At 38.4% G+C, this 27,119-nt stretch overlaps 1 protein-coding gene across 1 annotated transcript in view; it reads left to right on the top strand.

Moving 5' to 3' along the window:
- The window catches only part of MAN2A1 (mannosidase alpha class 2A member 1), a 57,411-nt gene extending 33,048 nt beyond the window's left edge, over positions 1-24,363 (top strand). Inside the window, exons 12-22 of the mRNA XM_079995342.1 lie at positions 170-237; positions 11,778-11,943; positions 13,294-13,527; positions 13,608-13,730; positions 14,975-15,089; positions 16,297-16,430; positions 17,500-17,641; positions 18,030-18,163; positions 19,534-19,728; positions 21,549-21,659; positions 22,256-24,363. Coding sequence (XP_079851468.1) covers positions 170-237; positions 11,778-11,943; positions 13,294-13,527; positions 13,608-13,730; positions 14,975-15,089; positions 16,297-16,430; positions 17,500-17,641; positions 18,030-18,163; positions 19,534-19,728; positions 21,549-21,659; positions 22,256-22,408 — 1,575 coding nt within the window. The 3' untranslated portion in view covers positions 22,409-24,363. The remainder of the gene's footprint in view (positions 1-169; positions 238-11,777; positions 11,944-13,293; positions 13,528-13,607; positions 13,731-14,974; positions 15,090-16,296; positions 16,431-17,499; positions 17,642-18,029; positions 18,164-19,533; positions 19,729-21,548; positions 21,660-22,255) is intronic.
- The last annotated feature ends 2,756 nt before the right edge of the window (positions 24,364-27,119 follow it).

The raw sequence follows: 27,119 nt of genomic DNA, 5'->3' as shown, positions 1-27,119 counted from the left end.
GGCAGGCTCAACTCTGTTCAGCAGCCCACTCCTATCCACTGGGTTCCATGAGACTTGCTGCCAGATAAGTGGGTACAGGGTTGCAGCCTTGGTGAATTTTCAAATAGACTTTTCTTCTTATGCTCTGTGTTGTATCTGCAAGTAACCTCAACATTTTTCCCATTGGAAGGATGATGCGCAGTCTACGCAAGACTCTTTGCCCCACAAGACTGTCATAGAACTGAGTAAACAGCCAAGGTAAATGCATTCTTTCTTAATACATGAGAATACGCGGAATGTTAAAAGTTCTACTATTGTTTTGATTTTTTTTTAAAAAAATAAACTATTCCGTTTCAAGGAGATAGTACGGGACTTGCTAAAATTACAAAATCAAGGTGGTATAGTTGCAGTAAATTAATTTTTAGTTAATGTTTTATCCTTTTTTGTAAATAGAGATGGGATTTCCTTTTTTACAGTGTATACATTTTATGAAATAAAAATAAAGCAAATTTAACTCATAAAAATAGGGTAGTTCATGAATTATGAAGAAATTAGAATAGGAAGCTTGGGTGGGAGGAAGAAAAGTTATAGATAACCCCCAAAGCAGTGACATTTCATTTATGTTTGCATTTTTTTATATGCCAAGTCTAAAGCCATAGTTTGTTTTTTTAAAAGAAATACATTTGAGGATTTAGTAGTAGGGTGACATTGAGAAAACAAAGTATCTATATCTCATCTCAAAGCTTATGCTTTGCTTGAAAAACTGTTCTAATAACCAGACACTTAAATACATATTTATTTATTTATAGGATTACTTACGTAGCCCTCACCATAACGTCTCATGGCGAGTTACAACAATATAGTCATACAATTTAATATCAGACAAAATCATTAAAATAACGAACCAACACAGTTTAAATAAATAAATAAAGGATGTCAAAGACCAAAGTAAAGAGGTGTGTCTTCAGCATCTGCTGAAAGCTCTACAATGAAGGTGATAGATACACCTCTAGCTAAGAAAGCTAACCATGACAATGGCTTTTTAATCTGCTGTGAAATAGTCACAGAAGCACTGAGCAGTAGGGTTCAGTAAAACATAATTTATTCACTCTTTTTTTTAAAAAAAAACCCTGATGCTGCTTATTGTTGAAAATGTCTTAGTATCTGTTTACTATATTATACTGTGTACTGTGTATATACTTCAGTATTTCTCAGTCTTGAACAACAATATTGGTAGCAAATAAACTAGGTGAAAGAATTGATTACTGTAGTGTTTCAGAATTTGCAGTTTGGTGGTTTTTTTGGGCTGAACTGTAGCTCATTTCAAGAAGGAACACTAGGAATACCTCTTTATTAATATTATAGGTATCTTATCTAGTTCAGAAATGTGGTGTTTTAAATTAGTATGTTGTGTGCAAGTTTGTACAGAAGTGAATAACACTGAAACTTTGTAATTGCCTAGTTGTCCGTGGTAATAGTTACAGCAGATATCTCTGTTGCTGTCATAAGGGCCACCAGTACTGGGATTGCAGCCATAGGGGTAGCCCTCATAGTACTGCCCTGCGTTCCTCAAAGCAGGGCTATGAAACCTGTGGTCAAGACCCCTTTCTCTTTTCTAACCTGAGGAATTGGAAGGAATTGGAATTGGAAGTGGTGTTTGTGCAGCTTCTAATAATATTGCCAATATGTTGAAAACAGTGCCATGGAGACTCTGAATTTCTCTTTTCTAGTATATGGAAGTTCTTCACATGCTTTGTTTTGCCATGAGATCAGCACTTTTGATAGTCTCGTTCGGTATGGCAACCGTAACCAATAATACTTGAGTGGGGGAGAAGAGGCGATGAGTGATCTAGCCCAAGTACTGCTTAAGTATTTATTGCTCAGCAATAAATACTTTGAGGCTCAGCAAAGATTGTACAGCTTTCTTATCTTCTGCTTACAAACTTCCGAAGTAATTTTTGATAGGTCTCAAGAGGGTTGCATGCCAACTTGATGCACTCCAGATGTTTGAAGCACAATCCCCATTGGTCCTAAATAGGATGGCTGGAGCCGAAGGGAGTTGTATCCAAACCATCAAGAGGGCACCAGGTTGAGGCTGATGTAGAGTATTTCAGAGGGTTATGGGTTGTCACCATAGAATGTCTGGTTAGTTTGCAAAGGTTGCAGTTTAGGTGTTGCCTGTGTTACACATTTGTTTGTATAAACATCAGAACTGTCTTCTTGGATACAATGTTGATGAGGAGGCTATGGGTGGTGTTATAAATGCATGTACAGTGGTACCTCTGGATATGAACAAGATCCGTTCTGGAGCCCCGTTCGCATCCTAAAGTAAACACATTGAGTGAGTTTATGGTAATAATCCTTATAATCATGAAGAAGGCCACAATTGTGTTGGTGAATAGACCAGTATTGTTTTAGGTTCTTAGCATGCGCGTGACATCATTTGGACCATCTGCGTATGCGCGAGCGGCGAAACCTGGAAGTAACGTGTTCCATTACTTCTGGGTTGCCGCGGAGAGCAACCCGAAAGCACTCAACCTGAAGAAACTTCAACCTGAGGTATGACTGTAAGCCTAATTTTGGAACAGACAATGTGGTTACAGTGGTACCTCGGGTTAAGTACTTAATTCATTCCGGAGGTCCGTTCTTAACCTGAAACTGTTCTTAACCTGAAGCACCACTTTAGCTAATGGGGCGTCCTGCTGCCGCCCCGCCGCCAGAGCACGATTTCTGTTCTCATCCTGAAGCAAAGTTCTTAACCTGAAGCACTATTTCTGGGTTTGCGGAGTCTGTAACCTGAAGCGTATGTAACCTTAAGCGTAGGTAACCCGAGGTACCACTGTATATCTTTCTTTGCATATCTGTGCTAGATAAAAACCCATGGTCTGATTACCTGGTGTGGGTACGAGGTGATTATCCAGTGCCGCAAGTGAATGCAGCAGGGTTTTCTATCCCTGCAGCCATGGGTCTTTCAACTCAACCTTCGGAGCTGTCATGTGCCACAGCCAGGACAAGGGTAGGCATGGCACGATCTGTCAGAGGACGAGAGCCTCAATTGGGGGTGGGCAAGTTTCCAGTAATGATGGTGAAGAGGGTCTTGTGGCACTGCTGCTGACTTCTTCTGTAAATGAGCAGGAGTCTGCTGGGTCACTTCCTATACAGTCTCCTGAGCACAAAGTTCCCAGGGTAGCTAAAGAGGCAGGTAGCCATTTGGCCAAGCCAGCTGAGTTAGAGGTAGGGGCTTGGATTCTGTACCCATCACAAAAGACAGGCCACCATCTGAACAGACCCAGCAGCTCCCCTTGTAGGAGTGCTCCCTTGCAAGGTTTTCGCTGGGGATAAGAACCACATAGCTGACTGGTCCTGTGATGGTGCCTGCTTATGCCTAACCATGATCCTAGAACTCTCGTGAAGGATGTATTGTGTACTTAGAGCTGATACTGAGACTGTGTGCTGATTTATCAATAAATTCTTTGGGATTTCCTGAGCTGAGAGTCCTCTGAGTCTTTTTTCTGAGAGTGGGAGCCAGGGCAAGACCAAATTTTGGGGCTGCAGGGGAAAGAAATCCCATTAGGTGAGTGGATATTAATTCCACAAGTGGGAAACACCTTTGAATGTCACCTTTGAATATTTGCAGAAATCATTGATACATTTGAAGAAAAGTGCTTAGGACATTTTTTTAAAATGTTGGAAAATATTATATTAGGCTTTGGGATTCTGTAAAAGTTTGTAAAGGTATGGCTTAAAATTTGGTACATGTTTCCGACTTTTTAAGAAGGGTAAAATATACTGCAGTGTACTATATAAATATAAAAGTTAACTTTTACTCAGAGTACACCCATTGAAATTAATGACCATGACTAACTTAGGTCCATTAATTTCAGTGGGTGTACACTGGATTGTATTCAACTAACTTTTACTCAGTGTGCTTAAAGTACTTCCAATATCATTTTTCACCATTTCTTACAATGGTCTTCTAAGCTTGCACAACTTTATTATTCCTTATTAAAAACTTGAGCTTGAAATCAAAAACCTTCATCTCATAATTTATGCCCTTGGCCACTGTACTACAATAAATAAATGCAGCAAAGGTCCAAAAGTCTAGGAATCGTCATAACTTGTCAGGAGAGAGCAGGCAGAAGTCTGTGCTATCTTTACTTTTAATCGGATTTCTTCCAGTGCCTCTCTTTGCTTTACCTCTTCCAGACTTGTGTGTAGTCAGATACTGTTTGTAGGCTTTTGTTGTGATTTTTCAGGAAATATTTTTACTGTTGAATTCAGCTGATAAATAAATCTTTCTCAGGCTCATGCTTGTTTATTTAGCTGATATTTATACATGGTGGTTGTGGTAGGTGGCATACAGCTTGTGACATACTCCGTTTCTTACAGTTATCTATAGATCTTGCCATTTTGGGGTGTGTGTTCTGCCTCTTCAGGCTGCAAGAGTCCTAACATAACTTTGAAAATCAACCGGACTTTAATGTATTGCCATTTGCTGCCATTAGTAGTTCCCCCCCCCCCATAGGTTATCACCCAAGCTGTGATATGATATCTAACCTACGTACTTTGTGTAGTCACATTGAAATCGGTACACTTAAGTGCATTGATTTCATTGGGTTTGCTCGGAGTCCTCACCTTGTTGTGGTTTATGGCATTAGGTCAGCAGCAAGGCAACATACTAGTTTAACAGAACCACCTGTACTATGAAAAATACTATGCTTTATTTTATACTGCCTAATAAGGAAAATAGGTGAAAGAATAGAGACAGCAGCATATGTTCACCAACCATGAGTGTTTGTGCAGTATTAGAAACAGAGATATGAAAACTAGGAGCTAAATGGCTCCTTAAATCTAGGTTATGGGTTCAACAACAGAATGTCCAGGAGCACTTTTTTTAATAACAAGAATACAAAGCTGAAAATGAATGAATTGCTGCTAAAATATTACAATCATTTTTCACATGGTCTAGTCCTTCCCCTGCCCACCCCTCTAAAAGGGTCTCTTCCCCAGTCTTCTTAAGAGGGTCTCTTCCCCAGTCTTCGGAGAGCAGCTGGAAGTGGGGAGGTAGAAAAAGGCCCTCCTTTCCTTCCACTCTGCAGTTTTAATCTGAAATCTTAGTCGCAGTACTGCACCCAGAACTCAAAAACTGCTCACCCTAATGAAGTTCCATGTTGCAAAATGTGCCTAGAACAACGGGAGTTTTGTGTACCTGAGAGAAGTGAGTGATGAAGTCAGTTCAGGAACATGTTGAGAGTGTGGGGGTTAGCACTCAAGTTTTGTAATCATTTTGTGGCTACATAGAGGAAAACAAAAACCCAGTGACTTCAGAATTTAGAGATCTGATCAGAACAGAGTTGCTCTTAAGATTGTTAGCAGGGAGGGGAGGATGTTTGAGAGAGATGAGAGGAACAAAGGAAAAGGTGAATTTAACAGGATTAGGGTCTAGAGCACTTGCGCCACGGACTCATTATTGCTTGTTCTGGCTCTGGCTCAGAGACTCAGTTGGTAGTTGAAAGATGAATTTGAGCTGAAAGTATTTATTGCTTGTGAGTGTAGTGGTAAGGTCGGACACCAAATCTTATTTAGAGTAGCTATGAACAGTAAATACAAACAGATGTAAAAAAATAAAGGTAACCTTTGCCTAATTAAAATTTGTTTGAAGAAACAAACTTAAATAAAACTATTGAAGTGTACCTATGCTGTGCAATATTGTCACCTCTAAGTGGATGCTTTCATTTAAATAATTATTGTGATTGCTTCATATAATGGAGCGGCATTTTTACTGCTGCTTCATTTTCCCTTGTAAAATCCACCAGAGCATGTAGCATTGTGGTAGAGATTTTCTGTGGAGTTAAAAAAATTGGCAGATTTGCATGCACTTTTGTCATCAATGGATCATGGATCTTGAAGTATTTGTGGAACTGGCAGAGATGCAGGATGGCTTTTGGAGTAAATTATGAAGTAGATGAGAATTTAGAGTTTTGAGTGCAAAGTGCTTCTACTGGGATTATAGAAAATGGTTAGACATAAAGGATTAAATGGAGAATGTTTTTTAAATATAAAAGTATATACTGCTATCTCATAAAACATGAAGATGGTATGCACAGGAATATAACATGATTGATGAGATATATGAGATATTTGAATCATTTGTTTTGGCAATTTAGCCCACTGTTTATTAAAATAATCCCAAAGTAGGGCACAATGTATAAAAACAAATGCAAAATACCGAGAATTAATAACATAAACCAGGCATAGGCAAACTCAGCCCTCCAGTTGTTTTGAGACTACAATTCCCATCATCTCTGACCACTGGTCCTGTTAGGTAGGGATGATCGGAGTTGTAGTCCCAAAAAAACTGGAGGGCTGAGTTTGTCTATGCCTGACATAAACCCATAATCACATATCACATACCAGTGATTCCAGCAGGGACAAGCTGCCTACCCCCACAACCAGTTCTGCCCAAAGCCTGAGTAGATAAAAATGGTTTTTAACTGGCACCGAAAACCCATCAGGGTTGACGCCTGTCAGATCTGTGAGGAGAGAACATTCCCCAAAAAGTTGCTGAGAACACACACTCACACTCTTAGTTCATAATGCAAATTTAGCACCATTAAGAGGGCATACTCACCTGATTGTCATTTTCAGGAAATCTTATATGGGAGCAGGTAAAGGTAAAGGGACCCCTGACTGTTAGGTCCAGTCGCAGACGACTCTGGGGTTGTGGTGCTCATTTCGCTTTACTGGCCAAGGGAGCCGACATTTGTCTGCAGACAGTTTTTCCAGATCATGTGGCCAGCATGACTAAGCCGCTTCTGGCGAACCAGAGCAGCGCACGGAAACACTGTTTACCTTCCTGCCGGAGCGGAACCTTTTTATCTACTTGCACTTTGACGTGCTTTCGAACTGCTAGGTTGGCAGGAGCAGGGACCAAGCAACAGGAGCTCACCCCATCGCAGGGATTTGAACCACTGACCTTCTGATCAGCAAGCCCTAGGCTCTGTGGTTTAGACCACAGCGCCACCCGCGTCCCTTATATGGGAGCAGACAACCCATCAAATATTTGGATCCTAAGCCATTTAGGACTTAAATTCATATATTATATGAATGTAAGTAGTATATGAATATTGGTTATAATATTGCTGTTAATGCTCAAAGCCCAATCCTCATCCCCTGAATTGTGTATCATATTTGCAGTGTGATTGGGCAAAATAGTGTGGTGTGTGCATATGAAAGCCTTTAGGCCTCAGCTCAGTTCCATGAAGGAGTGTTGTCATGGCGGTTCTTTTTTTGGCCATTAGTCTCTTGTTTTGCATACATGTTGATGTAAGGAAATACATGTAGTAGAACAGATTTTGTAATGCTACTTCGTTTTCCCTTGTACAATTTGCTTGAGAAACCTGCTCAAGTTTGGACTTTATTATTATTTCTTTCTCTGTAGACATCGTTTTCGAGTTTAAATACATTAGCTCTTATTCAGGTTTCCCCCCCCCCCTACTTTTGGCAGAGATATTAAAAACATTCATATTGATGGCTTTTGACTTATATGCTAAGGCTTTGAGAGATGAGATTTTGGGTGTGAGGTTGCATATTACCTTACATTAATATTCATGGTCACCTAACAGTAGAGCATCTTCGCTTTCTCAGAAGCAGACATTTGCCTTTTTATCAAACTTGCACTTTATTTCTATATCTTGTGACCACTGAAGAAATAATAATAATAATAATTACTACTATTATAATCATCATCTCAATAAACTATTTGGCTGTTTCATAATCATAATCTTGAGAGTCCCATGGACTGCAAGAAGATTAAACCTCTCCATTCTTAAGGAAATCAGCCCTGAGTGCTCACTGGAAGGACAGATTGTGAAGCTGAGGCTCCAGTACTTTGGCCACCTCATGAGTAGAGAAGACTCCCTGGAAAAGACCCTGATGTTGGGAAAGATGGAGGGCACAAGGAGAAGGGGACAACAGAGGACGAGATGGTTGGACAGTGTTCTCGAAGCCACCAACATGAGTTTGACCAAACTGCAGGAGGCAGTGGAAAACAGGAGTGCCTGGCATGCTCTGGTCCATGGGGTCACGAAGAGTCGGACACGACTAAATGACTAAACAACAACAACAAAAACAAAATAATCAAAACGCTGGAAGATATAGTACTATATCATTGAAGGAGTTTCATTAAATTTTCCTGCTTCAGAGCAGATTTGATGAAATTTAATCCTAGTTGCAATTTATATGGTGCCATGTCCGGCATATGTTTATGTATGAATTCTGCTTGAAAGTATCTCTGGCACTATAGAGGTAAGTGTTTTTCTTGAAAAAGGTTAAGAGCAGCAGGTGGTGGCGTCTGTCTCTGGAAAATGTTCTTTGGTAATCTTATTGAGAACGTCTGTTCTGTTACTATTGTGTGTGGGCAATCAGATCTTTATGACCTCATTTGCTTGTACTGCTAATGCCCCTAAGACTTCATAAGGGTCACTTTTTTGTTCGTGAAAACTCTTAATAGTGGCCACCACCAGTTTTAGTGCATGAGCCCAAAGCTCAGGTACCTTCCAGAATAGAGTTATTTTCGTGGAATGTGGCAGTTAAGAGTCAGAGAAAACTTAGTGGTGTGAGGAGTCATTGGCATTTTGGAGAGCACTTTAATGATGGACTAGGCCGAGCCTCACTACTGAATCTGGGGTAAAATGTTCTGACTGGAAATTTTTTTCTTCAGGGTCTTTCTGGCTGATGGAAACAGGAGAGCAATTTTAAATTTTTGAAGGAAGAAATCAATTCCAGCAATAGACCCTGAGGCAGTGCCACAAAGAAGTGCTCTGAATGGTGAGAGCAGCACAGCTGCCTATTGCCTCTGAAACAGAGGTAGATGTTCAGTTTCTCCGAGTTCTTGTCTTAAGTCCAGTTTTAATGGGACCTTTTTAGATGGTACGGAAAGCCTCCTTCAGTAAACCTGCCTCCATGCTTGTTTTTTTTTTGTGGGTGGGCTACATCTAGCATTTGTCTTTCCACATGGGTGGATGTTGTGCTGTGCTACATAGTATGAGTGAAGTAGAGTCTTTTGTGAGTGTGGTGTCTTGATTTTTATTGTAGATATCTATCTTGTTACAGGTGACATGGTGTTTTAAGTGATGGAACTGATGCAAAGCTTTTAAAATAGTATCGCAGAGCTGTATTAGTCATAAATGTAAAAACACACAATTGTGTACCTGAAATTGACAGGGCGCGCCCTGTTGTTTGCATGGTGTTTTCATTTCCCAAATTGTGGGCTTAATTGTTGACTAAAATCACAATATAAGTTTCCTCTTCTTATTGGACTCCTAATTTCCTCTTTCACCTTCCCTTTTGTTTATTCCCCAGTTACATTTTAATACATGGTTGAGTTTGGTTGACCTCAACTTTTGGGGGTTCTAGGTACATTTATCATTAAATTATTCTCTGACCTTCCCCCACCAGAGAGTGGCTTTGGATAATATTTCCGCATTGCAACTTCCTGTTCATGTGCATCTTTGTTTTTAATCTGACATAGGACTTCCACATCTGCACTGCTTGGAGATTCAAGGACAATTTCAATTAGCAGTTATTTTTAAATTGCTGTTCAGATTAGGTGGAAACAAGAACAACTTGTCACTTGGTTTTCCTTTTGTATCAATATCTCTTAAAGACACTATGCTGAAGAAGATAGATAGATAGAATTAAGTTCTTATATGGCCTGAATTTCTGTTGTGAAATTCTTCTCGGTAGTGGCGCCTTCTACCTGTGAAATGCCCTCCCTTCAGATGTCAAGGAAATAAACAACTATCTGACTTTTGGAAGTCAGATAGTCAGGGAGGATTTTAAAGACTGATGTTTTTATTATGTTTTAGATATGTTGTAAGCTGCCTAGAAACCAGCCAGAAGGGTGGGGTAAAAATATTATTATTATTATTATTATTATTATTATTAACAGACGTTAAAATTCAGAGAGATGAGAGGGAACTTTGAGGTAGGAATCTGTTCTCCTATTCCTTGGAAAGTACCATTTACATAGATGACACCACATAATTAATAATAATATATCTCAGAATCAAGCATCCATATTAGTCTATGCAAGCCTAAGCTGGCTATATCTATGAAGGACAATTTACACTACATAAAAATAATATGCAAAAAAATCCCAACACATTTCCTGTCATTTTTTCCATAGAAAATTTTATGTCATCATTTTTAATATTTGTGTCTTAGATTGAACTGTTGAAGTGCAAGCGGTGTGTCTCATAATTTGTTGCAGCTCATGTAAAGTTAGAGACAACTGTAGTTCTACATTTGAATCAATAGGATATGTTCTCTTGTACAGAGAACAGAATAAACCTTGAGAAGGTCAAGACTTAAGGCATGCTGGTACTTCCTAGTGGTGAGATGAAAAACTGGGTGGTGCATATATACAACCACGTCGTCGTGATAAGTTTCACTAGTAAAGGTATCTCTCCACTTATGTAGGGGTTACATTGCAGGCCCATGCTCGCATAAGTGAAGTTGTGTGAAGTTTAAATGCCATCTCTGCCACTCTCTCCTCAATCCATACTGGGTGGGGGGGGGGAATGCTTTATCCAAAAACTAGAATCGAAGCTGTGGAGCTGGCAGGAGGCTGGAGGGATGTGTGGGAAAGTGGTGGCAGCGGCGGCTGCACTACCCCACACATCAGCTGTTAGGCGGGGAGGCTGAGCAGCATAAACAAAGCTCAGTCTCTTCAGGGCTTCCTCCACCTTAACTGATACCCTCTTCGGTCTCTGGGGTTGGTCTTTTTGTGAGCCACAAAGACTCCTTCCTGGTTTGAATTGTATTATTTATTTCCCGTCACTGCATGTATACGCGGTCACACGTGAGTTGCATGTCTCTTAGATGCCAGTGAACATGGGGAGTAACTCAAACAAGGGGTATCTGAATGTTTAGCAATATAAATACTCTTCTTTGCCATTGTTCTCAGGTTAATTTTGGATGAATTTTATTGGGAAAGGGTGATTCATTTGCTTTTAACTTTTTGGATTCTTTAAATATCAACCTTTTAAACAGAGGTCATGTTAGTATATTCACACTGGCCAGTGCAGCTTACAAATGCGCTCCCGCAAGAAATCACCTAGGAAGTTAAGTAACTGAGACAAAGTAGTGTGATAGAAAATGTAAGAACAGAAATTGATAAAATGTATGCCAGTGCTTTCATTATATTCCAACAGTTTTCCCCCTCTTTAATTTATGTGAATAATTTAAGATATAGCCGCATCGTTTCATTCTATACTAATTGCTTGTGGTTTGGGCTAAGAAATTGCAACTGTCCAGATGTTCTTAGATTCAGCTACAATACTTGGCTTCGTTTGTTGGGTGATTTTCAGTGTTTTACAGATAGATCTCAAATGTTTCCTCCAACAGAGGAAGCTCATTTGAACCCAACCCAATGATATAAAGTAATTTCAACAAGTTATATATGCTTTTAAGAGAATATACACACCATATTAAACTGTATTTTGAGGCTCTAGACATGAAACACTTCAGGTGACTAGTAAATGAATAGATTTATCTGAAAAAGATTTGCCAAGAACTTTTCAATATTTTCTCTTCAAAAGTGTTCTTAAAAGAAAAACTCTTAATATCTAGCTAGCATATTAGATGCATTGTGCATCTAGATGCATTGTGCCCATGTATTCTTTTTGTTTTAATGTTTTCTTGGTATAACTTCCTATCTTGGTAATTCAGGTGAAAAAAGAAGTCTTTGATCAAATAACTTTGTTTTTGTAAAGATCTGGCAACATTTCTTGCAGGTACCTTTTGATTTATAATCCTACAGAACAAGAACGCTCATCAGTGGTTTCAGTCTACGTGAATACACCTCGAGTTAAAGTATTGTCTCCTTCTGGAAGACCAGTTGTGGTCCAGCTTACCGCAGTATGGGATGGAGCTGCTAAAATAACATATGATGCATACCAGGCAAGCTATTTGTAATACATCTATGAACGTGTATTGAACAAGCATGTGGATATTTTGTATGTGGGAAGCAGTAGTACAAATGACAAACAAAAAAGGGAATTCAGTCATCTACAACTGTTGCTAGATAATGTATTTGGGATTTTTTTTAAAGCATAAAAGTGATAATTTTAACTTTGGGATTTGATTATTGTCGTCCCCTTTATAAATAATAATGAGATGCCTATGCATTTGAGACTTAGAAGGTGCATAAAATTACTACAGCATGCATGTTTACTTGGAAGTAAACTCACTTTAAATTCTTGGAGGTTGCTCCTAAGAAATTGGGTATAGGATTGTAGTCCTACTAAAGCTTTCTTTTAATCCAGGTTATAGTTCCAAAGTGACAAAAAAAATTATCAATTTTTCATTTCAAATGTTTAGTTTAATTATGTTTTTCCTGGTGGTGAGAAGTCAGAGGAGAATGTGTAAGTTTGAAGTTAACAATTCTCTGAACATAAAATAAGTTATTTTGTTTGTCTCTCTGAGAAAGGAGAATCCAGGTTACATTTTCTTTCAAATTCTCTTGGCTCTCCAATCTCATAAAATTCTGTGGAATTTCCATCAACATTTTTTTCCTGCTATAATCCTTATGCTTTTTGTAACAGTTTCCTAAAAGTTCAAAATGAAAACATTTTTTCCCCTGCAACTGCTGAAGTACACGAAACCTACTGAGGGGTTGCAGCTGTAGTGTTTGAGCATGCAGAAAATAACTGTTCTTGATTTCCCTTTCTGTCTCTTGCTTGAAATATAACTGTCTTTACTTGTGTGAAACAGCTTTAAAGAAAAGCATTGCAATGCTTTTAATATTCTTTATATATTCAAGTAAGAGTACATGCAGTGATTAAAACAAGGATGGTTTGTTGCTCCAAAATATTTTTTTGTTGATTCATTGCTCCTCAAGTTTCTCAAACGTAGAAGAATTTGATTGCATCATTACCTTTGAATTTCTTAGAATAGAAGAAAATGAGGATAAATTGATGTAGTGGAATCTTTGACTGAACACAGTTTATTTGAAAGGCAGCTATTGTAGCTAATATTGTGTCCTAGGTTCTGCTTTATTGTGGGGAAAGCATGGATTTAATAAACTGAAAAGAATCCTGCTAAATGAGATCTAGCTCTCTTGAGTACCATTATTTTCACATGTCTGTTCATAACAAGGATGTTGGCTTTGATTAGAAAATAGTTCCTAGCACAGTTGTGAGTTTAGGATCTTGGTATAAGTCATCCTTTGGGGACCAAATAATTTTGTTTACACTTGGATGTCTGCTCTTGATATTGGAAAAATAACCTTTCTTTGCCTTCACTTAACAGATTTCTTTCTTGGTTCGTATACCACCCTTGGGTTTTGGAGTTTACCAGCTGCTGGAGGGTCTGAGTTCTGAAGCTGCATTGGCGGACTATAATCTCTATCATAACGACAAAGCTAAGCTAGTCAAGCCCTATAGAGTTTTCAACGTTAAAGAGATACAGAATGCTCTGGATGAGATCATGCTAGAGAACTCTTACATGAAAGTCTGGTTCTCTGGGAATTCTGGGCTTCTTGAGGTATGTATATTTAACTATTTGAAAATATTTTGATATTGAAAGAAATTGGAATAACAGTATTGTTGTTGTTATTCCTTTAGAAAGTAAATACAAAAGAGAATAATAAAAATCACCGTGTCAAGATGGAATTTGTTTGGTATGGGACTACAAGTAACCGAGATAAGAGTGGGGCTTATCTCTTCTTACCGGATGGAGATGCCAAGGTAATAATAATAGGCTTGTGTTTGGACTATATTGAGGAAAGCAGGGAAGAGTGTATGTACTGACTTTGATCCAGAGGTACCCTTCTGCTAGTGGAAAACTTCCCCCACTTTTGAAATAGATGTTGTGACCTCCCAGAAGAGCACTGGATTGAGAAAAGTGAGCCATGACTGACTGGGAAGAAAGGAGGATGAATCTCTTGAGATTCATTAGTGGTAAACTGAGATCTGATTCAGAACATTTTTATCACTTGTGTTATATAGGTATCACTAAAAAAAATATGGACTTAACCCAGATATGCTCTTATTGGAAGAAACAGAGGCAGGGTGATTTTTGCTGATTACGCCTTCTTGCTGCAGCCCCTTTGTGTTTCTTGAAAACATACCCTTAGGGATTGGGAGAACTAGGTTGTAAGAGATGATGTGAGGAAATCAGGGGGAATTGTCTTGTACTCCACAGCTTCTTCCATCAATGGAAGGAAGCTTTCCATTTGCGGAAGGGCAACTGCACAGCCAACCTAAAATATTGAAGTAGATAGTGAAATGGGCCTTTATTTTTCACTGAAGATAAACTGCAGATACAAAACATTTGGAAACGGGGATCTACAGCAGGATTGAGGAGCATCCAATCCACAGACCTAATTAGGTCTGGGAGGGGTCGCTGCTTGACTCATGAAGCTGTTACCCACCCACCCACCACCAAAACCACAATCACCTGTCCCAGGCCTCCATCAGATGAGGGGCAGGTGGAGATGCGGCAGCCAATGAGTGATCAGGACCTTTGAAATGTGCTCCTGGTTGTGCATTTATAAGGGGAGGGGGCTTGCTGTTGCTGCCAATGACTGAGAAGGCCATCTCCCAGTTTTCTTGGGATTTCCAAAAATAAATATTCCAGTTTTATGAAAAGCTGTGCCAGAAAGAGGGAAACTATTTAATTAGCGATCAGATGTCGTTGAATAACAATTGTCCTTTGTTCATATAGCTCTTGGTTGAAGCTTGAGGGATCTTTGACAAGATAAATGTGGCCCAAAATTCATCTCTCTCATACAAAGTACGATTTTAACTTGGAGCTCTTTCAAGGCATTCCACGGATGTGGTGAAAGAGGATGTGTGAGGGACATGCTTCTTCCTACTTTTTGGAGCTCCTCTGAAGGGTCGCAATAACAGTGCCCCCCCCCCCCGTAAGCAAGACAATGAAATGTGAAGATTCAAAGTACTAACATAATTTTGCTTTTGTCTTTTTGCAGCCCTATGTTTTCTCTGATCCACCTATCATACGAGTTACACATGGGAGGATCTTTTCTGAAGTTACTACTTTTTTCCATCATTTGACACACACAATACGACTTTACAAAGTTCATGGTAATATATTGTTAGCAAATCTAGCTGTGCAATTATGCTCCAGTTCTTTTAGGGTTTAATATTGTCTTGTTTCGGTGCATGTGAATACAGTTGACTTTCCTACAGTTTACCATTTTAGAAACTTGTTAACTGCAGTGAGAGTTGTTCAGAAATGAACTCTTTGATCTGCTACATTTATTCAGCCTACTTTAGATTAATGTAATCCATTGTTTGTGATGGTGCCTTTGAAAAGTGTTTGGGAACGTCAATTGGTTTCAACTAAAAGCCTTATATATCTATAGATATAGACAACAGCCTCTGCCAGGGACCCTCACTCAAGTAAAAGCCATGGGGGGGTTTCAGCATAAAAAATTTGCTGAAAAAGTCGGCATATACTTGAGTATATACGGTAAACATTATACAACCTTTAAAATATCCAGTGGCTTCCCTTCTTCTCCTTCCATAGTTCATATTACAAATCATACTTTCCTGCATATTTTACTATAACAATTCAAATCAATTTTCCACTTTTACATCAATCAAATATTGTTTACTCTGTTAAATTTATCTTAATGCTGCCAGTGTTTTCAGCTGTGTATAATTATTCTCCATATATTCAGTAAATATTTTCCATTCTTCTTTAAATATATGTTCTTCTTGCTCTCTTATTCTGTGGGTTAAACCTGCAAGTTTTTCTTCATATTCTAACATCTAAAGTTGCCAGTGCTCTTTACAAGGGACCTTGCTCACTTTGCATTTGGGGGCTGACAGAACACGGGCTGTTGTTGTTGCATACATAAACAAAACTTTTCTGGCCCCTGGGAATTTCTGTCTGGGTTATTCCCAACAAAAAGGGCTCTGGTTTTTTAGTGGAAGATAAATCTAAACATTTTCCCCAAAACTCATTATAAATAATTTCACAACTCATTCTTTAATTCACACTACTTTTGAAAATCAAAGGAGAGCAACAAAGGTGGAATCAGTTGAATTAATAAATATATCATGTGCAAAAGATGGCATCTTCTGACATCTTTCCTTTGGTTCCAGTCCTCTTCTAAAGCAGGATATGCAGCTCTAGAGATTCAACCGATCGAAGCATCTATGAAACCCCTCTTTATGTGGCTCCAATAGAGCTGCAAATATATGTTGCACTTGACTGGTTCCTTATTGCTTAGGATCATGGGTTTGACTAGTATTTGGAAATTACTGAATCTCATGTTATATTTAGGGCTTGAAGGTCAGTCCCTTGAGGTATCCAACATTGTGGACATTAGAGGAGAATACAATCGTGAGATTGCAATGCGGATTTCATCTGACATAGAAAGCCATAACAGATTTTACACTGACCTCAATGGATACCAGGTAAACGGCATGTTAATTTAAACACAGGGGTTATGTTCTACGTTTTAGATTAGCCTTTTTGTTAACATTTACTCTCATCTTTTATTGGAGTGGTGTTTGTTAAAAAAAATTAGTAACAATAAAAAATTTCTATAAACTGGATGAAAATCTTAAAATATTTACGTTATCTTCCCATCCTCCTCATCCCCTATTTTTTTTTAAATTCCACTCAATTTTATCAGACATTAATGAAGAAATGCCACCTTTTATCTCCCACTAATGATACCATGTCTGCCCCCATGTTTTGTCTCTCTCACTTATCTGGATTCCCAAGTCAGGACAGCAGAGAGGTGCTTCCATTCCCTTTAAAAGGGAATTATCAACTAGCATAACCTGAGGTTGGTGCAATCAGTATGTTTGCTGATGAACCCACAGCCATGGTGGAATGCAGCAGACCTCACTCAGGCAAGCTCCCTGTATTTTCAGCAACATGTATGCAAGCTCTTGCACATGGTAAATTAGAAGATTAGCAGGAAGTGAATCTCAGAAATGATGAAGAGAAATAAAAACCCAGTTGTTAACCGCCTTCTCTTATACCAGTTCACCCTTTCACTGAGATTTTAATCTGTGACTTTCCTCTGGGAGCTCCCACAGATTTAGCTGAGTTGCATACAGACGTTCGTTTGTTAAAATATTAGTTAGAAAGATAACTTGTTTATAGGCTGTCATCAATAACTTGGTTTTAGGGAAAGAAACAGAAATTGGGCAAGCCTGAAAGTATAGTACAGTCATTCCTTGGCTCCAAATTGCAAACCGGAAGTGAGTGTTCCGGTTTTCAAACGTTCTTTCGGAAGCCGAATATCCAATGGGGCTTCCACAGCTTCCAGTTGGCTGCAGCATGCTCCTGCAGCCAATCATAAGCCACGCATTGGAAGTCAAATGTTTCGGAAGTCGAACGGACTTCCAGAACAGATTCTATTCAACTTCCAAGGTACAACTGTATTCAATTACCATTTAGCAAAATCTATTTTTCTATTTGTCTTATGTAAATTATCAATGAAATTTATTGAAGTCACATTTGATAATTTAGATTCAGCCTAGACAGACAATGAGCAAATTGCCTCTTCAAGCAAATATTTATCCAATGGCAACAATGGCTTATGTCCAGGATAGCAAGATACGCTTGTCTCTTCTTTCTGCTCAGTCTCTTGGCGTTGCAAGTTTAAAAAGTGGTAAGTAACACCAGAAGGTTTTAAAGACTGACTATGCTGGAAAGTAAACAATGTTGTGGTCATAACATAGCTCAAAGGCCTTCAAGTTCCATGTAATTCTCCAAGGCTAATCAAGGCTCTATGAATAGTTGATAAGATATGTAGGTGCTTGCTGAAACATTAGAGGAAAAAGTAATATAAATAGAGCAATGTTTATGAATATTTTGGACAAAAGATCTTGGATTAGGAGAGCTTTAAGACATCCAATTTTTTATACCTGTTAATAATTCTATCCTTTATGCATATGTAGAATAATGGGTAGTCTGTCTTTTCGTAGCAGCATGATTTTTAGATACTTTAACAGAGTGCTGAGTGGTGGATCCAAAATAAGACGAATGTTTGTTTTTAGGCCAATTAGAGGTCATCATGGATCGCCGACTTATGCAGGACGACAATCGAGGTTTAGGACAAGGTGTACAAGATAACAAAATCACAGCTAATCTATTCCGAATTCTGTTGGAGAAAAGAAATGGAGTAGATATGGTAGGAGAAGTGTTACAAATAACTTGATTTCAGTTTCTTAAATATTAACTTCCAAATATATGTACATGTATATGTATCATAAGAACATTTTACCAAGGGATTCTTCATATCTCTGATTAGTACATTAATCTTTCCAAATATGGATTCACTTATGTTATTGAACCTGACTATGGTGTGTCATAAAGTCTTTCTGTTCTTCCCTGTTTTAGGGAGTTCATATGAAAGAATATGTTGCTATAATGTCACTCACTAAGTCCAAATAAATTCTGGTGGAAGGGGGTTGGGCGAAAGGTGATTCTTCCATCTGTAGAACTGTAGACATCGGGCATCACTGTAAGACTCCTGTGGTTTGCAGGGGAGCACATGGGGCCTTCTACATGCAGAAGGGGGGGGGGGGAATAGAAACAGTGATTGTGGTGGTAAAGGCAATGGGGACCAACAGTAGGCTCATTGTTGGGAGAGGGATGGCAATGACAATAGTTGAATATTTGGTCCTCTACACTACTCTTTAAGATGAAATATTTCAGCATCATGCTTTGCGTCATATGACTTTATCTACTGTAGAGTGAAGTCATACAGATGCACAACTTAGCAAATTTTCACAGGGGTGCATAAAGAACATCATGAGTGTACAAGCCAAGCTGCTTTAAATTAAATGTATTTATTTATCACAGTCTTAAGTGGTACAGATTTGACAAAGATAAATGCCATTCCAGTCTATGGTGTAGTCACAGATCATTATACTGGGATCCCAGGGAAGTCTGAGGTAGTAGCAGTTAAATTTAAAATCTTTATTAACGCTGCCTGAAAAACCATAAATAGTGGTACAAATGTTGGATACAGGCAGAGTATAGCAGGTTACCTAGTTAAATGAGACACACAGAGAAACAGCCCAGTAAACCAAGAAAAGGGTACCTTTGTTTGCTTCAGGATTAAAAGAGCACACTGTTCAGTTATTCATCAGGAACCAGCATGACAGAGGGATGCAAAAGACCCCCACAGAGAGTATGGATGATAAAGAACCAGTTCCTTTGGTATATGCATATAGACCCCAATAGATCAGCTAAGCACTCCCAAATGCTGCATAACCACTTCTATATGAGAGAAAGAGAAACTACACAATTCACACACTTTGCCATAGGTTAAAGTATGTGCCCTAACAGTGCTGTGGCTTCTTTTGACCGCTAGAGTGTATGTCTGTTTATAGTAATCTTTTGGGGGCACTGTTGACTTTAAAACACTGTTGGCTACCTATGTCCCAAATGCCATTTAGTTTTATTCATGGGTTCATTTATCAGCTTAAATGAATGCATATACGTTCAATGTACCACAACTGAAAATAGCTTACTACTATCTTCTTTTTTTAATAGAAAGAAGAAAAATCGACAGTCAGCTTTCCTTCTCTCCTCAGTCATATAACATCATCTTTTATAAATCATCCTTTGATTCCAATGATTACCTATGCAGACATTGGCATCCCATCGCTGTTGAATACCTTTTCTCCATTAATGTCATCCATGCCCTGTGATATGAATATAGTTAACTTAAGAACCATACAATCAAAGGTAAGCTTGAAATAAGTTTGAAATGGTTATTTCATTGTACTCAAAACTACTGCTTTCTAGAAAGCCCCTTTACAAGACTTCTGAAATGGGTCTCCGAAGAAATTAGTACAGTCTTAGCATCTGTTACTTCTAAACACTATAAAATGTGCCTGACATTATTGACACTGTTAATGATAATCACTGGTGTCAAAGAGCAGTGCAGAAGTAAGTTTGAGAAGTGAGCAAGGGCTTGAGTCTGATTACTAGGATGATGTACTTGAGATGCACAGTTCCGTACCAACCTATAACAATGCTTTGCAACCTAGCTTGTGACATGTACTTCCATGAATGTAGATTTACAGATGCAGTCACTTCTTTTCTACACCACAAACAGAATTAATTTCCATAGGCAATAACTCTGTGTATGCTACGTATGGGCTTTCATTATGTGAGCCTACTGAAGTAGAGAGTGATAAATGTCTGCTTCCTAATAGACCACAAACCATCATTTTTGTACAAGGAACAATAAAATTGTAGATTTCTCTGCCTAATGATGCATATTATTGGAATGATAAACGTCAACATATTTAAGACAATGTGAAATTACGAAATGTTGCAATCTTTCATTAGTAGCATTAAAATACTCAGATTTAAACCAGACAGAGAATAAGGTGAATTTTGTTAATCAAGAAGAACCAAAAGACTTTTCCAGGTAACATTTGCCTCTGTTCTCTCTCTCGGCAGTAGCATCTCCCCGCCCCCCCCCCCCCCCACAAAAATAGGGAAGGTGTGATGAAACCTTGTCATAAAATAGCCATGCTCCTGTTCACAGTGTTAAATAAATAAAGGGAGAAGTGTTCTTACACACTGGGTGGATAGTGGGCAGCCTTTAGAATACAAATATTTTAAAGCAAAGCAAAAGCCTAACAAAAAAGCAGACAATCTTGCTTAATGGACAACAGGTAGGCATGCTGAAATTTGCTGCCGTATTTGTTTTGCTATCGTTAAAGGGATAGATGATACGCCTGAAATGTACTTCAGTGCAGGGCACAACATACTGTTGCCATAAGATATGGTGGTGGCCACTAGTTTTAATTGGCTTAAATTAGACAGCTTCATGGAGGCTACGTCTGTCAGTGGCTACTAGTAATGGATGGCTCTTTGTGTAAATTTCTCTAATGGTGTTTTCAGTGTCATTTAGTAGCTGACAGCATGGGTTTTGAGAGTTCCACTTCAATAAAATGTACATATTTTGCACACCTATCATGTATTCCCATCTTCTGCCTTTTAGAAGAGCTCTTGTATGTGCCTGCTAACATTGTAGGCTCCTGAATCCTTTTAAAAAAAAAAACTTAAAAAAGCTTAGACGCTTCCTTTTTGAACAATTGTATGCACTGTTTTAGTTATGTGGGAGGTTATTTTGCCTGAATTTCTGGCTTAGTTTTTAGTGCCACCGCCAAGTGAATCTAACGGTATATAAAGTAACAGATGCTTTGTTCATCTTACTGAGCTGTTTATTAGCCCATAACCTGCTTCAGATAACATCTGTATTCCTGCACACATGCATTTGGGGATATAACTGCTATGTATGCCAAAATCTTCTAAGTTTTACTATAGTAATTAAAATTATGTATGTGACTGAACCTGTTATGGCCATATAACTGAGGTCTAAAATCATAGCAATAATCAGTGAAGTTAGGCAATGTTGGGCTCCAGAGTAACTTGTCAATTTCCTAGCAGTTTCAGTCATGATTCAAAAGTTTGTGCCTCTGCCTAGACTCTACACTTCTTTCCTCCTCTCCCCATCCCCTTTGCCCACAATTTCTCCTTTTGTTTTGCAGGCAGATTCTGGGCCATCTGAGGAAGCAGCCCTGATTGTTCACAGGAAGGGATTTGATTGTAGGTTCACAAGCACAGACCTGGGCCTCCTCTGCTCTACAACTCAGGGAAAGGTATTCTACAATATTTTAGATTTATTCATACGGTAGTAGAGAAACAAGTTGGCAGAGATTGAGTCAGCTGCGTTTGATAATGCCTTGGACGTGCATAATTGGATTTTCTACCTTCTTTTGTTGGAATAGCAGGCTCTTATACTATGTCACAAACCAGTCCTGAAAGTCTCTTCAGTTTAAGAGACGTCTCCCATGTTGCATGATGAGGGACTGCTGCTTGAGAAACACAAGCCTGCAGTTCACTTAAGTGAGCAGAATTGTAGTGCCCTGTTCACCTCTGCATAGTTCCATCCTTATTTCAGACATCATGGTATATTGTTATGTTTTGCTGGTGATATATCACGATTTTGAAAGCCAGATATTGATTGCCCAGCCCTCACACATTGTGATTTGTGATATATTGCCAGGTTATAAATATTACAAAACGGTTTTCCCGATGTGAACTTCAAGCCGGTTTTGGACGATATATCCATATTTCGCCCAGCCCTAGTTAGAATCTACTTACGAGGAACTTAGTTGGAAAATCATTAAAGAGCGAAGTTAAAATTCATGTCCAATTCTGTGTTGTAAATAATGATCTTTTTTTACTTTTCCAGCTAAAGGTGCACAGACTCTTTAACAAGTTCCATGTGGGAAGTCTTATACCTACATCTTTATCTTTGATGCATTCACCTCCAGATGCCAGAAACATTAGTGAAATCAGTATGAGTCCTATGGAGATAAACACATACAGAATTCAGCTGAGATGAAACTTGACCTTTAGAACTCAAATGCTAAAGAAGAATCTGCAACTTTTCTCAAAGATTGGTGTGCAATAAGAAGCACATTTCTATTCCAGCTTCTTGGATACTGTGACAGTACATTCACTCTAGAATTTATTTGATCTCCAGCACAGTAAAAAGCCATGATGCAAGCAAGCAACTTTACCATTAACAAAATGCCAACATCAGTATAAGAAGTGGAAGAAAAACAAAGGATATTTTCATCTACATAGTGAATCTCAGGTTAAATGTTAGTTTATGGCTTCTAAGTTTATGATTTTGTGTTTGAAAGGTTGGGACTGTTGATTTTTAAATGGTTTTCTGATCTGTAATTGGGTCTTAAATAATTACATATTGTTGAAATCCCAGATAGTACAGTCTGGAATTAAAACCCTGAATATGCTCTGGCGAAGCTATTGTCCAAATACTTGTAAAGACTTCTATAAGCGACAGTTACAATTTTGTTCCACATGGAGTCTGCATTTATCCCACTCTAGCCGTAGAGTGAAATCCAAGAGCCTTTGAGAAGTGTGGAAAATTATAATCACTTGTCCTACCATCTTGAAGTGGCAGAAGTTAAAATTCTGGAATTTTAGATTCATCTTTCTTGGAAATGTCAAACAAACTTCTGTTTCGTTACTTGACACATTGGGATATGTGCAATTACTCCATTATGAAGAGTAATGAAAGTTAAGTCTATAATTTCATGAATACAAGATTTTTTTACAGAACATTTGGATACTAATGCTCTCTGAAAGCCTTTTTCTATTTCAATATTTCAATATCAAAATAAATGTGCCTTATTTTTTGATACATCTTGTTACTCTTTTGGTGTCCATGTAGTGTTTTTTGGGGGGAAGGACATTAAAACACATATTTTTTATTTGACAGTGGTGGTTACATTCCGTTCTCCTGCACCAAATTTGTTCTGGTGGTGGTGGTCTGAATGCTCTAATTGAATGTAGAAAACGATGTAATGAATTAAAACAATGGAAGAATAAATGATACTGTAAAATTCACCTATCAGTTAAACTGCAACATACACGTAAATTTAAAGGTGTGCAAAAGCTGCCTTGCCATGTATATTGTAGCAAACAGTGCATTGAGAATCATGTGCCTATATTTTTAAAATGTCACTGTACAAACTTAAATGTCCATGCTTATTTTGCTAATGTTTGTTACATATTTCTGAAGATGCTATTCCTCAGTATTTCTGCCTCCAGTATTTTACACTGAGTTCTTGAAGCCATGGGGATTTAAAAGTTCCACTTCCCTAAATAAAGTTACTGTTTACTATTGGCAACCAGTAAAGGCTGCAATCCTATAAACACCTTGGGGCATGTTCCATTGAACCCAATGAGACTTGCTCCTGTGTAGACATATGTAGGAATGCACTGTAAATTGCAATTCTGTATGATTCCAGTTCCTTTAACCTTCACCTTTTTTTAAGTTTTGCTGATACATAATTTCCTCTGAAACTAATATTTTAATGGGGAAATGGCTTTTATAGTCGCACATTTTTGTACTGTAGTAATCTGATCTATGCCATGTTGTTATCCAGGCACATTTCCCATCTTGATGACATTAAATTCTTCTATAATTTTCATGTTTCGAAGGCATTCTTCAGAGGACACTATATAGATTCCCTATTTCATTTTTTTGTATTCACACAATTTCATGTGAACTGTTGGGGGGGGGGGAAATAGTACAGTGGAAGAGTATTAAGAAGCTATAAATGAATCATTTTATGCAATAAACAGAAAAAATGAATACTTTTTCTTTAGATGAAATCCTTAAATGCCAGCAGAACATTCCTGTAACTACTTCTTCAGTTTTATGATGTCCATAAGTGGGAAATATTTACTGGAAGCCTCTAATTGTTCTTAAGGGAGTAAAAATTATTCAAAAGGTTAAAATTCAGAAAAATAAAAAGATGCAATGAATTGTAGTCTGTTTACTTGTAAAACACACTTCCAAATAATGTTTCATGTGACTAGACATACAGCCCAATCTTACGACATGTTCCCTCAGAAATCCTATTGCGTAAGTCTACATTAAAATGCATGTCTACTTGGAAGTTGCGTTGAATGGGACTTACTTCCTGGTAAGTGTGTTCAGGATTGCAGCCTAAACTTCTTAGTTAGCAAGCATAGGATTGCAGCCTATTTTTTTACTCATTTATTTTTCATTGGCTGTACAATCATGCCTGAATGTTCCTTAACCAGCAGACGTTTGTATTAAGTCAAAATAATTCTTGTCTGAAAGCTAATGCCTTCTAAGGCAGTGGCAATTAATTCAATACAAAATATAAAGTTGTTAAAATTGCAGTCCAGTTCATACTAATCTAAGGAAAGAGGAAAAAATCATGATTTACTGTTTTTTTTCCTTGTATTTCCTGTGAACGTTTTTCAAACTTGTACACATTTTAATGTCAGTTTTGATGCCCATATATGTTAAGAACAATTTATCACACGTTCTTTTTTTTTTTTTTTAATGGAAGAAATCAGTGCATTTAAAGCAATCATGTAAAGCTGAATCTAAATTTCTTGTTGCAGGAGTTCCACCATGCTAAGGATTTTTAACATTCCTTTACGTTGTGTCTCATTTTTTTCATACTGTCCCTTGAAGCCAGCTGATTTAATTGGAAGGTTTTCATATATATATATATATATATATATTTCCCTAGGAATATTTTATATCTTTGGGGGCGGGATGTGTGATGCAAGATTGCTAATAAAAAAAAATGTGATAACTTTTTTGTCGAGCTGCTTTGATCACTATTTTAGAGATAAAATATTCAGCTCTGGCCTTCTCTGTTGCAATAGTACTCAATATAATCCAAAGATTTCTCTGTTGCCAAAGCATCAGTTTGTGTTGCTCTTCTGTCTGTGCCAATAAGAGTGTAACATCAGGGCTTACCGTTAGGGAAGACATGATCCTTAGGTTACAGACTATGTACAAGATCTTCGCAGTAACCAGAGAACCAGGAATATCTCATCTAATTCTCTTTGCTGTATAGACTCCTGATGAGTGAAAGCATGAGGCAAATGCCAAAATAAATAACAAAACCATATACATCCTAACTGTTGGACACCATTTATGCCCGAGGGGCGGGGGCTGTATCAACTTAAAGGCTTAACTGGAAGTATAGTTGGTTGATTTAAAAATTACTTCAGATCATTCAGATACAGGCAATGACCATTTTGCACGTGATCAAAGCATTCATGACCATGCACCAACACATCGCCACAAACCTGGAAGTGGCAGGAAAAGGGGGCGTAATGGGTTTATCCAAGCTTTGCTGTTGCACGTGATGACCCAGAACACAACCCCTGTGCAAATAGTGCAAGTAAAGTGGTGTGCCAATCTAGTCTTAATACAAAAGCTGTCAGTGTACCTTAGATTTCAGAATGTTAACCTAAATTCCTTGCTTGGGGTAGCAGGAATTCCATGCGGGCGGGTGGGGACAGCGACAAAAAATAGGCAAAGGTAAAATATTGGGCTCACAACAGAAGAGAGAACAAATCAAATCAATACATCTTAAAAGTTACTATGTTTTAAAGTTAATAATAAAAGGATATTTTCTTCAAAATGGTATTGCAAATAAATCAGTATTCTGGGCTTAAAGTAAATAAAAGGATATTGTGTACCCTGTCGCAGCAGCCAGGGAGCCAGGCCACCATGGGCAAATGAAAGGATGCAACAACATTTTGGGACTGGAAAATGGGCGCAACTTTGTTTTCAATTGTAGGTAAACCTTAGCATAAGCATTGGATGTGTATCCCTCTCAACTCCCAGCCGGGGTGTCTGAGGTATGACAGGGTCAGTTGGGGGAAAATAGGACCACGGCAAAATGTGTGTTTACACAAATGGTCCCCCTTCCGCAGGCGCTGAAGGAATCTTTTATGGCCCTCCAGCCACACGCTTCTGGCTTTATGGACGGAGACTTTCCTCAGTACTCCTCTAACGGGGTACCTTGTTATCGCCAACCACCAAAGTTCTTACTATTGCTACGAGGAAGGTGGAAACCTGATACACATGGAAAATTCCTTCCTGGCTCTGCAAAAAACCATAGCAAAGCCCGCTGACCTGGAAAGAAAAAGGTTGCAAAAGAGGCATGATTAGAGGGTGGGTTGGATAGGTGATGTGCTGGGGCAACTGTGCTGTTGAGAGCAGCACCGGCCTGTTTAAATGCCCTGGAGTGGAGAATTGACCCCCATAATTGTGCGATACATAGAGTATGAAGTGGGTCAGGTCTGCTTGAAAAGTTTTTACAATTTTCAAACAGCAACATCATATAAGGAATTTTCTCCCTGATGCAAATTGAAGACCTAGCTGCTTACCTTGGGTTTTTGAGGCATGAACGCCAATTGGAATTTCAGCAGCTATTGTTGTTTTTTCTTCCATATTTGGTAAGAGCTTTATTTTAAGATGTTTTTAATTTTCTGATTGCAATTTTTGTGTTCAGCACCACAGGTTCCCACTAGGAGAAGAGCAGTGTAGAAATAAAATAAGAACAGCAGCAGTTGTTTGCTGAAAAATTCTCGTCCGAATTTTCTGCTGGCCTAGTATGTGTGGAGTTTGGAACAGACAGGGTTAAAACTCCGTGGTGCCCTGCATCTGGGAGGGGCCGGAAGCAGGGCTTTACGTCACAGGCTTTGTCTGTGAGAGTTACTTTCAGTTCTACCGAGAGACGCTG

Source organism: Podarcis cretensis (genome assembly GCF_951804945.1).
Source record: "Podarcis cretensis genome assembly, chromosome: 11".
Lineage (NCBI taxonomy): Eukaryota > Metazoa > Chordata > Lepidosauria > Squamata > Lacertidae > Podarcis > Podarcis cretensis.
The sequence above is the reverse complement of the archived record's forward strand: the minus strand, read 5'-3'. Positions and strand labels throughout refer to the sequence as shown.